Raw genomic sequence first — 12,500 nt, 5'->3', positions numbered from 1 at the left:
GGAGTAGGATTTCATTAGGGCTGCAGGCTTTGTATAGAGGTGACCCAGGAATAAAAGTTCTTCTGACTCAGCGGATGACCATTTAGAAATGAGAGTTGGCTTTTGTCAGCCAGGACAACATGGAGGAACCAGGCCCGATGCTCACTGCACCTTGGGGTTGGAGACAGCTCAGGTGATTTGCACCCAACCAGCCGGCAAAACCCCTCCTTAAATAATGAAGTTTCCCCACAAAGTTGCTGGTACAGGATTATTAAATTGCAGACAGGGCTTGAACACAGCTGATGGCAGCTTCTTCTTAGTGACATTGACCCGAGTCTCAGCCACCAAGTTGGGAGTTCTGTTAATATACCCATTAAGCAGAAACTCAGATAAATTCTCTTTTGAGGTTAGAAGATTTGGGATGGGTTTTAAAAACATCCGTGCCTTGTTTTACACACCATGTAATTGAAATCGTTCTGCACAGGGTCAGTCTCAGTGGTACATCTGGTCCAGCTGGCAGGAACATGGATCAGAAATTAAGTCTTCACGAGTGAGGTTTTCATAAGAACAGGAGGGTGGGAGGCTGAAGAACAAGCACAGCGGAGTGTGATGTGTTCCCTGAATTGCTCCATGCCCTTCTAATGTCTGTATTTCAGAAATCAGTCTATGACGTAGGGCATCTTTTATGCTAAAATGTGTAAGAGACATCCAGTCAGATGGGTGGTCCCGTGTCACTGGGCGCCTTCCCTGACTCTTCCCTGGCCGAGGGTTCACCACAGACGTGTGTCCTGTGTTCCCCAACCTGTGCTTTTTCACCCAGTACTTTTTTATCTCGAGTTTTCGAGGTAGAGCTGGTCTGGCTCAGACGTTCTACGTGCACTGAGTCCCAGGAGGGGGACTCCGTGGCAGGACCCCCAGGTGGCCGTCACTGCGGACACTGCTAATACCCCACAGAGCATCTGAATGATTCCATGTCTGGAGAACTTTTTTTTTCTCTCGAGACACTGAACAGAGTGTCTCCTTGGAGGAAATGAACTCCTACTCACTGAGTGGTTCTCAGTGATGGAGGTTCGGGGAGAGCCTCCCTTCATTCCAGAGAGGGCTTTGCTATTGAGGGGCGCCATTGGCTCAGACGTCCCCAGCCCTGCTGTCCCTGGGGTGCTCCTGGTTGTTGTCTCAATTCCACAAGCTGGCTGGAAGTCCAGCCCTGATGGCTTTGTTCAACACCCCGCGGACTTGGGTTGTTTTGTTCCCTGCCTCTAGGATGAGAGTCACTGCAGCCTCGTTCCTCTTCGGAGGTTTGACACTGCTCAGATTCTTCTAACGTCACCTTCTCGTCCCCACTCCCCATCCCAGAGGGACTTGTTGGCCCGAGGTCAGCACTGAGGCCGTTTCTGTTTATGCCCTTTTGCAGGACTTTTAACTCTGGGTGTGAAAGAGTCAGCCATGGTCAACAAAATATTCACGTGTATCAACGTTCTGGTGCTGGGCTTCATCATGGTGTCGGGGTTTGTGAAAGGATCAATTAAAAACTGGCAGCTCACGGAGGAGGACTTCCGGAACACGTCGGGTCACCTCTGCCTGAACAAGTGGGTGTCCCTCTGACTCTGGGCGCCTGGGCCTGGTGCGGCTAGGGCGGACCTTGGCTACCACAACACAGTCCAGTACGGTCTCTGTTAAAAAATGTAATTTGAGCTAGGATATTTTGTCATTACTGAATTGTTTTTTTTTTTTTTGCAGTCAGATAGCTGAGGGTGTCTCCTTTGTCTGAAATTTGTGTTTTCTTGCCTTGTATTTGACTGTCTGTTGTACGACACAGGAAGATGCTGGGGGAACAGCGGCATCTCTGGATGCTGATTCCAAAACCCTGCCTCGGTGAGGACCGTGGTCAGGCTCACTCAGTTGTCCCTGTGTCCCCGTATCCTTTTTGATGATGGAACTCTGAATTTCCTTTTCCGAAAGGAAGATTTTCCTCTGTGGTACCACGTGGATGCTGCTTTCTTTTGAAATGCCTTCCTACCTGATCACCTTGAACGAAGAAGTCGGTGGAACTTTTTATCTCAGGTGTTCTTCAGAGTAGTTTTTCAGAACAACTGAAGTTATCACAACGTGATGTTGACAACCTCTTTCACTCCCACTCCACGGGGGTGTGTCAGCCCTGAGACGCCGTGGCCTCAGCGTCCTTCCACATTGGGCTCAGGACGCCCAGGGCTGGAAGCAGGTGACCGGCCGGCTCTCCACCCTGTGCCTTTTGCAGGCCTCTGGGCAGGCCCTTACCAACAAGCTCACCTTGTTTCGGGAAACAAAAGCCAAACATTGGAATGGATCTCTCTGACCTTTTTTTTTTTTGGTCAGATTTTTTGATACATGTTAGGGTCTCGGGATGGAGAACGGGGAGTTCTAATTTTGTTTACAATTCTGTTTTAATTGTGGCTAAAGGTTAAACTGGTGCTTTGAAGAAATCCTCCTAAAATGCAGTGGCTTTACAAGGATATCTCAGCTCCAGGAATGATCAGTTGGGGGTGGCTGGCCAGCGTGGACACATGCAGGCTTACAGGGGCCCGATCGTCCACCTCGCTGACCCATTATCCCCAAGGACACAGTGTGGTCAGAGCTGGGCTATGGGTGGGCACAGGCATGACCCACCTCTCCCACCAGGGACCAGAGTGCAAGGACCATGCACTCAGATCTGGAAGATGTGTTTCTCCTGCCCACATCCCCCTGGCCAGAATCCAGCGGGGGGCCGCGTTCAGCTGCAAGAGAGGCCGGAAAGCCGAGTGGTCACATGTTGGGTTGACCTCTGATTAAGGCCCGGGTGCCCGGCGTGTCCTCCGATGGCCTACTCCGTGGGCAGGCGCTTATCAGCAGCTGGTTCACTAACTGGAGCGCAGACAGGAAACGAACCCATGAAACTAGCTCTAACACCATATGGTCAACAGTTTAAACAAAAAGAGCCTTCCTTTTGGGGACGAAACGTGACTATAGAGAATTGAGAGCTTTTAATAAGTCACTCCTCAGCATTCCTGAGTCTTGTTCGTGCCAAATTTATCAGTGCCCGTTAATTCCGGGCGGAGTAGAGCCAATTTGAAATACGTTTTGGAGTAACCCAGTCGACTCGGAAAGCTTCACGGGCCCCCTCACCAGTCACTGTGAGCCGGTGAAGAGTTGAACGGAGATGGCGCCTCTTGTCTCCTGGTTGTCTGTCTAGATTTAGTCTTCTTGATTTTTTTTTTTTTTAATTAATTATTTTATTTGGAGGCTAATTACTTTACAATACTGTAGTCTTTTTTGCCATACATTGACATGAATCAGCCACTGGTGTACATGTGTCTCCCATCCATCCGGAACCCACCTCCCTCCCCATCCCGTCCCTCAGGGTTGTCCCAGTTTGATGCATGACACAGGGCATTCATACTGTTCTGAAGAGACTGTTTCTGCCAGCTGATAGAATTTCCTGTCACTGGCCATCCTTGTGCTCTGTGTCCCTGCGGTGATGACCCGTGCTGGCCTCTGGCCAGAGAGGCATTTGTTTCCCGGCCCCTTGATCACCAGTGGGGTCCTGGAGTTACATCTGCCCACGGCCCTGGGGCTGCTGTCCTGCCAGACGGGGATGCTGCAGGGCCGGGCCTAGCTGGGCCTCAGCGTGGCTCCTCTTCAGGACCATGAAGCAGGGGGCTGTGACCCTGATGGCAGCTCTCTCTTTCAGTGACACAAAGGAAGGGAAACCCGGTGTTGGTGGGTTCATGCCCTTTGGGTTCTCCGGCGTCCTGTCAGGGGCAGCCACCTGCTTCTACGCCTTCGTGGGCTTTGACTGCATCGCTACCACAGGTAGGTCCACCGCCCTCGGGACACCTGGGCTTGCCTGGCCAGGCGTCTGATTCCCCTCCCCCAGGTATATGCATGCCTGCCGCCGCCCATTTGCTCCTGAGTGCCCGAGTGTGGATTTGCACCTTCCTGCCAATCCCCCTTTCATTGCTCCCCAAGTGGCCTGCCCGACAGGAACTTGCCTGCCTGTCCCCTGCGGGCCTGGGGTGACGGCACCGTGGCTGCAGCTGATGGCAGACCTCATATGCCCTCCGGGGTAGTGTGGCTACCTAGTCCAACGTTGTCCAGGCGCTTGAGGGGGCCGGGCTCCCAGCCTCCAGTGTGTTATCTTTTCCTCGCTGACCCTCAGCGCAAAGGCTGAGAGCACCTTCCCTGGGTCCGTGGGTGTTGTGGTTTGTGGTCTGAGGGCCTCTCCCCGGGCTCCCCGGAGCCTGGAAGGGCCCTGGCCCCGCAGGGCCATGAGCTGCAGGGTGGTCTCAAGCCCTCTGGCTGAACTCCTCATGGCTTGCAGGGGAGGAGGTGAAGAACCCACAGAAGGCTATCCCCGTGGGCATCGTTGCATCCCTGCTCATCTGCTTCATCGCCTATTTCGGAGTGTCGGCCGCCCTTACCCTCATGATGCCTTACTTCTGCCTGGACAAGGACAGCCCCCTGCCGGATGCCTTCAAGCACGTGGGCTGGGAGGGCGCCAAGTATGCGGTGGCCGTTGGCTCCCTCTGCGCCCTGTCTACCAGGTGAGGGGCAGAGACACTCGGGAAGGCAGGTGTGCCGTGACCACTCCTCTCTCCCTTTGAAGTAGAGCCCAACCCAGCCCTGATCGTGGGACTTCTCCCCTTGGGCTGCTCTCCATCAATCCCTGAGGCTGTCTTTGCATTACGGACATTTCATCTCAATAGCCCGAGGCCCACATTTCAGCATTGTCGGCTCAGCAAGGGCTGCTTCTCTTGTCCCTGACTGTGGCCACTGGCCGGACCAGGCCACCTCTGTGATCACTGTCTCCGGCCCTTATTTTGGCCATAAAGCAAAGGCTACCATTAAAAAGGAGCAAGTGCCGCAAATGCCTTTTAACGAGAGTCATTTTGCTCTCATGCTTCCTGCTAGCCTGTACACACAGGAGGCATTTGTGGACCTCCGGGAGATCTTCATGAAGGCAGTGACGCTTTTCTTTTTGATTCAGCCAGAGATAATCGCAGGAATAAATGCAGAATGTCTCTTCCATAGAACTGTGTCTAGATGCCACGCTGGTTTACTTAGGCGTTTCCCACTCACGCACATGTGCAGACTTGCTGCAAGTGCTCCTCCAAGCTTGGTGTGTCGATGCCTTTATTCCCCCGAGCTTTCTTACGGTTTGCTTTTCCTCCCATCTAGTCTTTTAGGTTCCATGTTTCCCATGCCTCGAGTTATCTATGCCATGGCTGAAGACGGGCTGCTGTTTAAATTTTTGGCCAAAATCAACGACAGGACCAAAACACCGATAATCGCCACCTTAACCTCGGGTGCCATTGCCGGTAAGAACTAGAATGTCCTATCCAGGATTTTAACAGTTGGGTTATTACTCCCTAAGGAAATGTCTTGACCTGTGCCGGTCTGAGAGAAGTTGCGACTGGTCTTTTTAACATTTGGTTTTTACCCTTTGAGTCTGGTTTGTCACAAGGTAACTGAGTGCCTTTTGACAAAAGGCAGATGCCAGTTTCACAGAGGATGTGATGGAATTCTCGAACAGGTTGCATTTTTCAGTGATTACCGTCTCACTGGACTGAGCTCAGCATGCACACTGTCCCTTCAGAGCTGTGTCTTTCCCCTTCCCCAGGTGTCCCTGAGTAGACCTTGGTGGGGTGAAGTCCTTCACGGTACATGCCGTGTCTTGTCGGTGCTGGAAACTCACCTTCCATGTGTCTTAGCTCATGAATTCTCTGGGAAGCGAGAATCCCTTATGATCAGCGTTTTATAAAACATGCCACCTCTCCCCCAGGGGACACTGGGGGTGTGATTGGACCCTGAGCTTATGGACAACAAACGGCAGGACGAGAGGAGGTGGATCTGATGGATCGATTTCAGGTCCCTTGCCAAGAGGACAGAAGGGAGCGGAGGGCTGGAGAACCCTTGGGCCTCTGTGTGTGCCTTGAAAGCCAGGGCAGCCCTGGAAAGAGACTCTTGGTTTTCTGTTTCCTCTTTGAGTCGCGTTTCACAGCCCAGAGGCAGGTGCACAGAGGAGAGGCAGAGGCTCAGAAGGGGGTGTGAGGATGCACGCCCAGGGAGGACAGCAGTGGTTCTTGGTTCCCGGTTTGTGTTGGGGCCAGACTGGCTGGGGCCTCCCAGCCCATGTGTGGAGCAGGAGGTCTCCATGGTGAATGAGGACACATGCCAGCCACAGCTGGATCACAGGGACTTGTCAGATAGCCACAGGGGAGGCGTTTGACCCTCTTAATGAGTGAATTGTTAACAGCATCCACACCCTTAGCAAAATTTGCTTAGTTTTATGGGTCAATGTTGTTTAATGAAAGGAAGCCAGTTTTTCTTATTTCACACGCATGCTGTATGAGTCTGCATTCTCAAGCGTGATCACTGTGGGCAGGTTAAGTGACACCGTGTGTCAGTATATGATCCGTGTGTTTAAGGGATTAAGGAACTGGAAATAGCGAGTGTTTTTTCTTTTTTTTCCCAATATTTACATGTAATGTGATCATACTGAAGACTGGCTTTAATTTCCTTCCTGTGCTGATTAAGGGAGATGAAACTATAATCTTTAAAGCCACTGTAAAGTTCTTGTATTACCAGACCAAGGGTTTGCTCTTTTTATTTATTTGGTCAGAGTGATATATAAGTCTTTAGTTTTCTAAGAATCACCTCCCATGGAAGAAATTTGGCTCAGGTTTCTCTGAGTGAGGAGGACGTGAGCATTTGATACACACACAGTGGGTTTTCTAATTATCCAGTAGTCCCTCGCGGCTCTTTAATTCTGTTAGTTAACCTCAGTTTGAATTTGTTTTAGTTGCCATGGTTTGTGTGGATTTGAGAAGTATTTGTGGAAAAGTAATGGCTTTGTGTTTATATTTCAAGTTGTGTTGATTGCATGTGATTTGAAAGTATCCCAAAGTAGATCCAGCCAAGTTATTTTTTAAGTGGGAAACTTGACACATATATCCACATAAATAGATGTGCATACACTTATAAAAATCTAGGAATGAAAAAAGAAATCTAGGAATGATTTTCCAAAAAGACTGCGTGTTTTGCTTTGTGTTAAGTGGGGTTGCGGTGAAGGGACTGGTGTTGTTTGGGAATAACATCGCTTTCCACGCCCACATTCTGGGTTAGGAGCCCCTGTCAGCCCTCCCAGGGCACCGGACTTGCCCTCACCCAGCTCCTCATCATTGTTGCCTCCTGATGCAGGCTTCAGGTGGTATTCTTGGGAAGACCAAAGTTCAGTGGCATATACCTAGCACCCATTGACTGGTGTGCTCAAGAGTGCCATTGAATGATGGATGGGTGGACGATGGATGGATGGTGGATGGGTGGTGTATGGGTGGATGGATAGATGTGCATGTCTCTCTGTGAGTCTGCATAGTGTAGAGGAAGACATACTGCCCCAGAGCCATAAGAACCTAGCTCAGTGCCTGACTTTTCCACTTATTAGCTATGTGCCCTTACTTAGGTAAGTCTCTCAACGTGTCTGGACTTTGCTTTCTCCATCTGTAGTGTAGGGATGGCTGGCAGAATTGCCATGGGGGTCAGCAGGGTCATGTTGATAAAAGTGCTCTCTCTATATAAATGTTATTTATTGTTACTGTCTGTTGGGAGCTGTGTATGTGGTTTAATCCCAAGCTTTCCTTCCTTTTAAGCAGTGCTGCCGTGTTTCTTCATGGAAAGGGCTGGCAGGGGGAAGGGGAGGCTCTCCCTGGTGCCCTGGGTCACGGGTGGGTGGTGGCTCTGGCTGCCAGTGTGTTCAGGCCCGTCCTGATGTTCGTCTCCTCCTCCCCAGCGGTGATGGCCTTCCTCTTCGACCTGAAGGACCTGGTGGACCTCATGTCCATCGGCACTCTCCTGGCTTACTCTCTGGTGGCTGCCTGTGTGTTGGTCTTACGGTAGGTGTGGCTTTCTGGGTTCCAGGACAGAAGAGCAGACGCCCCCTGCCAGCTTCCTGCTACCAGTTCATGTTAACGGTTTATACGCTATAAACTTGAGACTGTGGATCGTTCCTTTGGGAACTGCATGGGAGAGGGTTGGACCTGGTGCTTGAAAGTCTAGTTATAGAGAATAGCCTTGAAAGGAGTCCGGGCTGGCTCCACAGCTGTCGCTCTCTCACGTGCTCTGTCTGATTTTTCTGGCTGGATGTCTGGAAGACAGAGACAGGTTATCAACTTGATGGCTGGGGGCTGGATCTTTGGATCAGAATTTTTGAAGGCTGAGGGTAACGATCTCAGTTTGGACTGGAGACTAGGGCCTGGCCCTGGTGGGCACGGGGAGAACTAGGGACACTGTGATGCTTCCGTGGAGGTGAGAGTCCCGTTACAGGGCCTGGAGAGCTGGGGGTAATGTGCAGGAAAACTCTCCAGGTTTTGCTTTGAGTCTCGTCCGGATGGGGCCGGCCCTGTGGAGGGCCATGACACAGCAGATCCGGGCCGGGGCTTGGTGTCCTGGGGTTCCTGGCCGCCACAGCACCCCTCTCTCCATGCTCACTCTGCTCCAATTTTCCTTTGCTCTGGGAGACAGGGCTCTGCTTCCTTGCTCCCAGGGGTGACCTCAGGTAGCATAGACATCCAGTGTGGTCTCCTGGCGAGAGGCCCCCTACTTTGCAGAGCTTTAATCTTGCCAAGCCATGGATTCCATCCCTAACATGCTCTGCAGCTACCGTCCCTGGGCTGAGCCTCAGTAGTGGCTCTGGAGAATCAGCTAGAGCTAGTGTTTCCGACCACGTGTTTCTTCCCAAGAGCTCAGTGCTACAATCTTCTCTGAGTCTCCCCCAACCTTCTTGTTAAGTGAGTTAGTGAAAGAAAAAAATGGTGAAGTATCTTCATACTCACTCGTAGATTATATGCAGAATAATGCAAAAGGACTGCGTGTTTTGAAGCTGGTGGAGGAGATTGGAGCTCTGTTCCTTTTGGCTGGGGAGATAAGTAGCCTCATTTAGAATGAATGCTTCTCTTGCAGGTGGCTTGTGTCTTGGAAATCATGCCATAGGGTTGGTCTTTCACCCAGCTTTAGAGAGTTATTTATCCCAAGGCACTTAGAGTTTTTAAATAAATTGATCCAATTAAATCATGCAAATAGAATTTCTCAAATCCATCAGCCTGCAGACATGTTTCTCTGGCTCTCTGCACGGAATAGGATCCTAATATGATTGCTTTCTATTTCTGTCTGTATTTTAGCTTCCTACAACTGCAGTTTTATTGTGAGTGGCCTCATATCTTAAGGGCTAGTGCTGCTTTTCAGAGTGAGAGAAACGGTCTTAGCATCTTCCTCTGGGCTGTTTCATGGTGGAGGTCAAGTTGCCTCAAAACAGAGACATAAAAGGAAGAAGGTGTTGCCCTGAGGCAGGAGTGAGGCCCAGGTCTCCTCTGTTTCTATTTGCGGAGAGTTAGTGGTAAAGAACCTGCCTGCCAATGCAGGAGACATAAGATACAAGTTCGATCCCTGAGTCGGGAAGATTCCCCTGGAGGAGGGCACGGCAACCCACTCCAGTATTCTTGCCTAGAGAATCCCATGGACGGAGGAGCCTTGTGGGCTGCAGTCCACAGAGTCGCAAAGAGTCGGACACAACTGAAGCATCTTAGCATACACACACGTATCATTCTGACCATCTTCTTCCCATTATATGCCTTGTGTCCTAGGCAGCTTCCCTTTGAAGGCTTACTATGAGTTAGGGTGTGTGTACTTCTGCTGAGTTAAAGCCTAATCTGATGGCTAAACAATATGCTGCCTCACAGATATCAGCCCGAGCAGCCCAACACGGTATACCAGATGGCCAGGACTAGCGATGAGCTCGATCCAGTTGACCAGAATGAATTGGTGAGCAGCAGCGATTCTCAGACGGGCTTTTTACCAGAAGCAGAGAGGCTTTCTTTGAAAACCATACTCTCACCCAAAAATACGGAGCCTTCCAAATTCTCCGGGCTGATCGTGAACATCTCAACCAGCCTCCTAGGTAAGAGACTGCCCTTCCCTATGTGGTGTTTGGGGTCCCAGGGGGACCACGATGTCAGTTATTCTGCCCTAATTGGGATTGGTGCTCGCAGAGATGGAGCCCAACCCTCCTGGGGTTTTGGGAAGAACTGATCTGTCTGTGGGAACCTGGGGAATGACTGAAGTGTGGTTTTCTCTGTCTGTCCCTCTTAGCACTTCTGGTCATCACCTTCTGCCTGGCAGCTGTGCTTGGCAAGGACGCCCTGGTGAAGGGGGAGTTGTGGGCAGTCTTTCTACTCATGGGCTCTGCCTTCCTCTGCTCCGTGGTCACGGCCATCATTTGGCGGCAGCCCGAGAGCAAGACCAAGCTCTCATTCAAGGTAAACAGCTCAGCCTGATAGTTGGAGGGACCCACCCCTTGGAGACCATGATCCTGACTCTCCTGCAGGAGGTCACCCTGCTCTGCTGGGCTCCGGCAGGCCTGGGTGTGCGGAGTGAGGTGCTTGCTGGCCAAACTCAGGGGCATGTGAGCCGGGCACAGACAGTGCTGCTGAGAAAGGTTGGCCCCAGGCCCTTGGGTGGGGCAGTGCCCCGCATCCTGTAAGCTTTTCATAAGTAAACATCTGCCTGGTGGATCGTGTGTCATTACCAGGCCTCAGAGATGACCAGGGCCTCTTCAGGCGTAGAGTCTACAAATAATAAGATCGTTCAGCAAGCTCAGAAGTGAGACGCAAGTTCACTGTGGCAATTAGTGTCGCTCGGAACAAACTCCCACCTGCGAGGGTTTGCCTGTGGGGTGTACTGGGGGTGCTGAGGGGATGGGGGTTGCTGGAGTGGGGCCTGGCACTCAGCCCCTCCCCACACAGCCCGCCCGTCCAGATCAGGCCTGGGAGGGCGCGCCCCTCAGGTGGTTCTGCTGTCTCATGCTCTCCACCCGTCACACCTGATGCTGTGCTGCCTGTCCCCGCAGGTGCCCTTCTTGCCGGTCCTTCCCCATCCTGAGCATCTTCGTGAACGTCTATCTCATGATGCAGCTGGACCACGGCACGTGGGTCCGGTTTGCTGTGTGGATGCTGATTGGTACGTGAGGCGTGGGTTTCGAGGTGACCAGCACGTGGTGTCCCAGCATCTCTCAGGCCCCCCACTCACCCACTCGCCTCCACCCCGCTCATGCCCAGCAGCTCGTTGTCCTCTCTGCTACTGGCTGGCTGGCTTGCATCCTCCAGCTGCCCCCGTTTCCGATTTCAAAACACAGTGAAAACACGTGTAGTCAGTGGTTTTCTCTCTGACAGTGAGGAACACCTGGTAGGCTGTGGGTCCTCCCTCCCTCGTAGATAATTGTAAAGCCTTTGCCTGAACCAGCTATCTATTTGGAAAAGAGCTCAATGTTCAAAGAACCAGCCCATGAGTCTGCTGTTGACAGAGCACCACCTTCTTCACCCCAGACAGCATCATCTAGATAGCCCCGCCCTTGGCCCCCTGGGCTACAGGGACTGGCTGGGCCCGTGGAGAACTAGAGGTCCCCCTTGGGGCCTGGCCCTGCTTTGCACCAACCATGGCCCCTCTGCAGGCCTCCAGCAGCCTGAGCTGCAGAAATGGACCCAGTAGTGCTGGTGGCTGGGAGACTGGCCTGACTGGGCTATACCCCTGATGAGAGCAGTGGCCTTCAGGCTGAGTTATGGCCAAACCCCCATTCCCCAGTGACTGAGGGGTAGGGAGGTTAGCTCCCTGCCTCCCTGCAGAGGTGGGGGATGCCTGCTTTTGAGCGCCCTCCACAAGCTCCTCGGCTCCAGGACTGCTCTCCCTTGTCACTGGCACAAAGGTGGCACCCCGCCAGTGTGGGGGGGCAGTAGTTAGGGGCACAGATCTCTGGGTCCCACCACAGACCCCCATGGCCCCTGAAACTCACCAGAATGACTGAATTGGTGGGTTGCATGAATTCCCACGTGACCTGGGTGTCTTAAGCCACTCATGGGAAAAACAGAAGCTATAACAGACAGCGTGAGGAGCCCAGGGAGCCCTAGTGCCCTTGGAAACCCAGCTCAACTTCTGGAGGGTCTGTCCTGGCTCCTCCAGCGGCCGCAGGGCAGCCGCCCCGCCAGGTGGGCAGTGGATGAGGCAGAGGCACCAGCGCCCCTCCAGGGGTCCCCCCCAGTGGCTTGCCAAGCTTGAGGCTGCCCAGAAAGATGCGCCTGCCTTTGCCAGCTGTAGAGGTGACCCTGCCGGAAGTCATGTGGGCTTACTTGGGGGCAGGCTGCCTGCAGAGGCCTCTCGTGAGGCCCTGACCCCGGGGCCACCTCCCGGACTCACACCCCGTCTCTGCCCTTGGCCCACAGGCTTCTTCATTTACTTTGGCTACGGGCTCTGGCCCACCGAGGAGGCGACCCTGGCCGCCGACCCCTCAAGGACTCCTGATGGTCACTTGGATCATTGCAAGTGACACATGGGCCTGCCCCCGAGAGACCCCCGCAGCACCTTGCACCACCACCCCACCCAGCCCACGCGCCCAGAGCTCAACACAGTCCACGTGTGGCCCGTGGCCCCGACCCCCTGGCAGCTCTCTGCGGGGCCACTTG

The 12,500-nt window shown here is 52.8% G+C and overlaps 1 protein-coding gene across 1 annotated transcript in view; it reads left to right on the top strand.

The window, feature by feature from the left end:
- The window catches only part of SLC7A1 (solute carrier family 7 (cationic amino acid transporter, y+ system), member 1), a 29,437-nt gene extending 16,937 nt beyond the window's left edge, over nucleotides 1-12,500 (top strand). The window contains 10 exon segments of the mRNA XM_010835892.1: nucleotides 1,394-1,568; nucleotides 3,686-3,807; nucleotides 4,316-4,538; nucleotides 5,173-5,312; nucleotides 7,784-7,886; nucleotides 9,729-9,946; nucleotides 10,138-10,304; nucleotides 10,895-10,915; nucleotides 10,917-11,004; nucleotides 12,261-12,500. Of these exon segments, the coding sequence (XP_010834194.1) occupies nucleotides 1,394-1,568; nucleotides 3,686-3,807; nucleotides 4,316-4,538; nucleotides 5,173-5,312; nucleotides 7,784-7,886; nucleotides 9,729-9,946; nucleotides 10,138-10,304; nucleotides 10,895-10,915; nucleotides 10,917-11,004; nucleotides 12,261-12,364 (1,361 nt within the window). The 3' untranslated portion in view covers nucleotides 12,365-12,500.

The sequence above is a fragment of the Bison bison genome, unplaced genomic scaffold, assembly GCF_000754665.1.
Source record: "Bison bison bison isolate TAMUID 2011002044 unplaced genomic scaffold, Bison_UMD1.0 scf7180017864056, whole genome shotgun sequence".
Classification (NCBI taxonomy): domain Eukaryota; kingdom Metazoa; phylum Chordata; class Mammalia; order Artiodactyla; family Bovidae; genus Bison; species Bison bison.
Note: the sequence above shows the minus strand (reverse complement) of the source record. Positions and strands in the feature narration are given on the sequence as shown.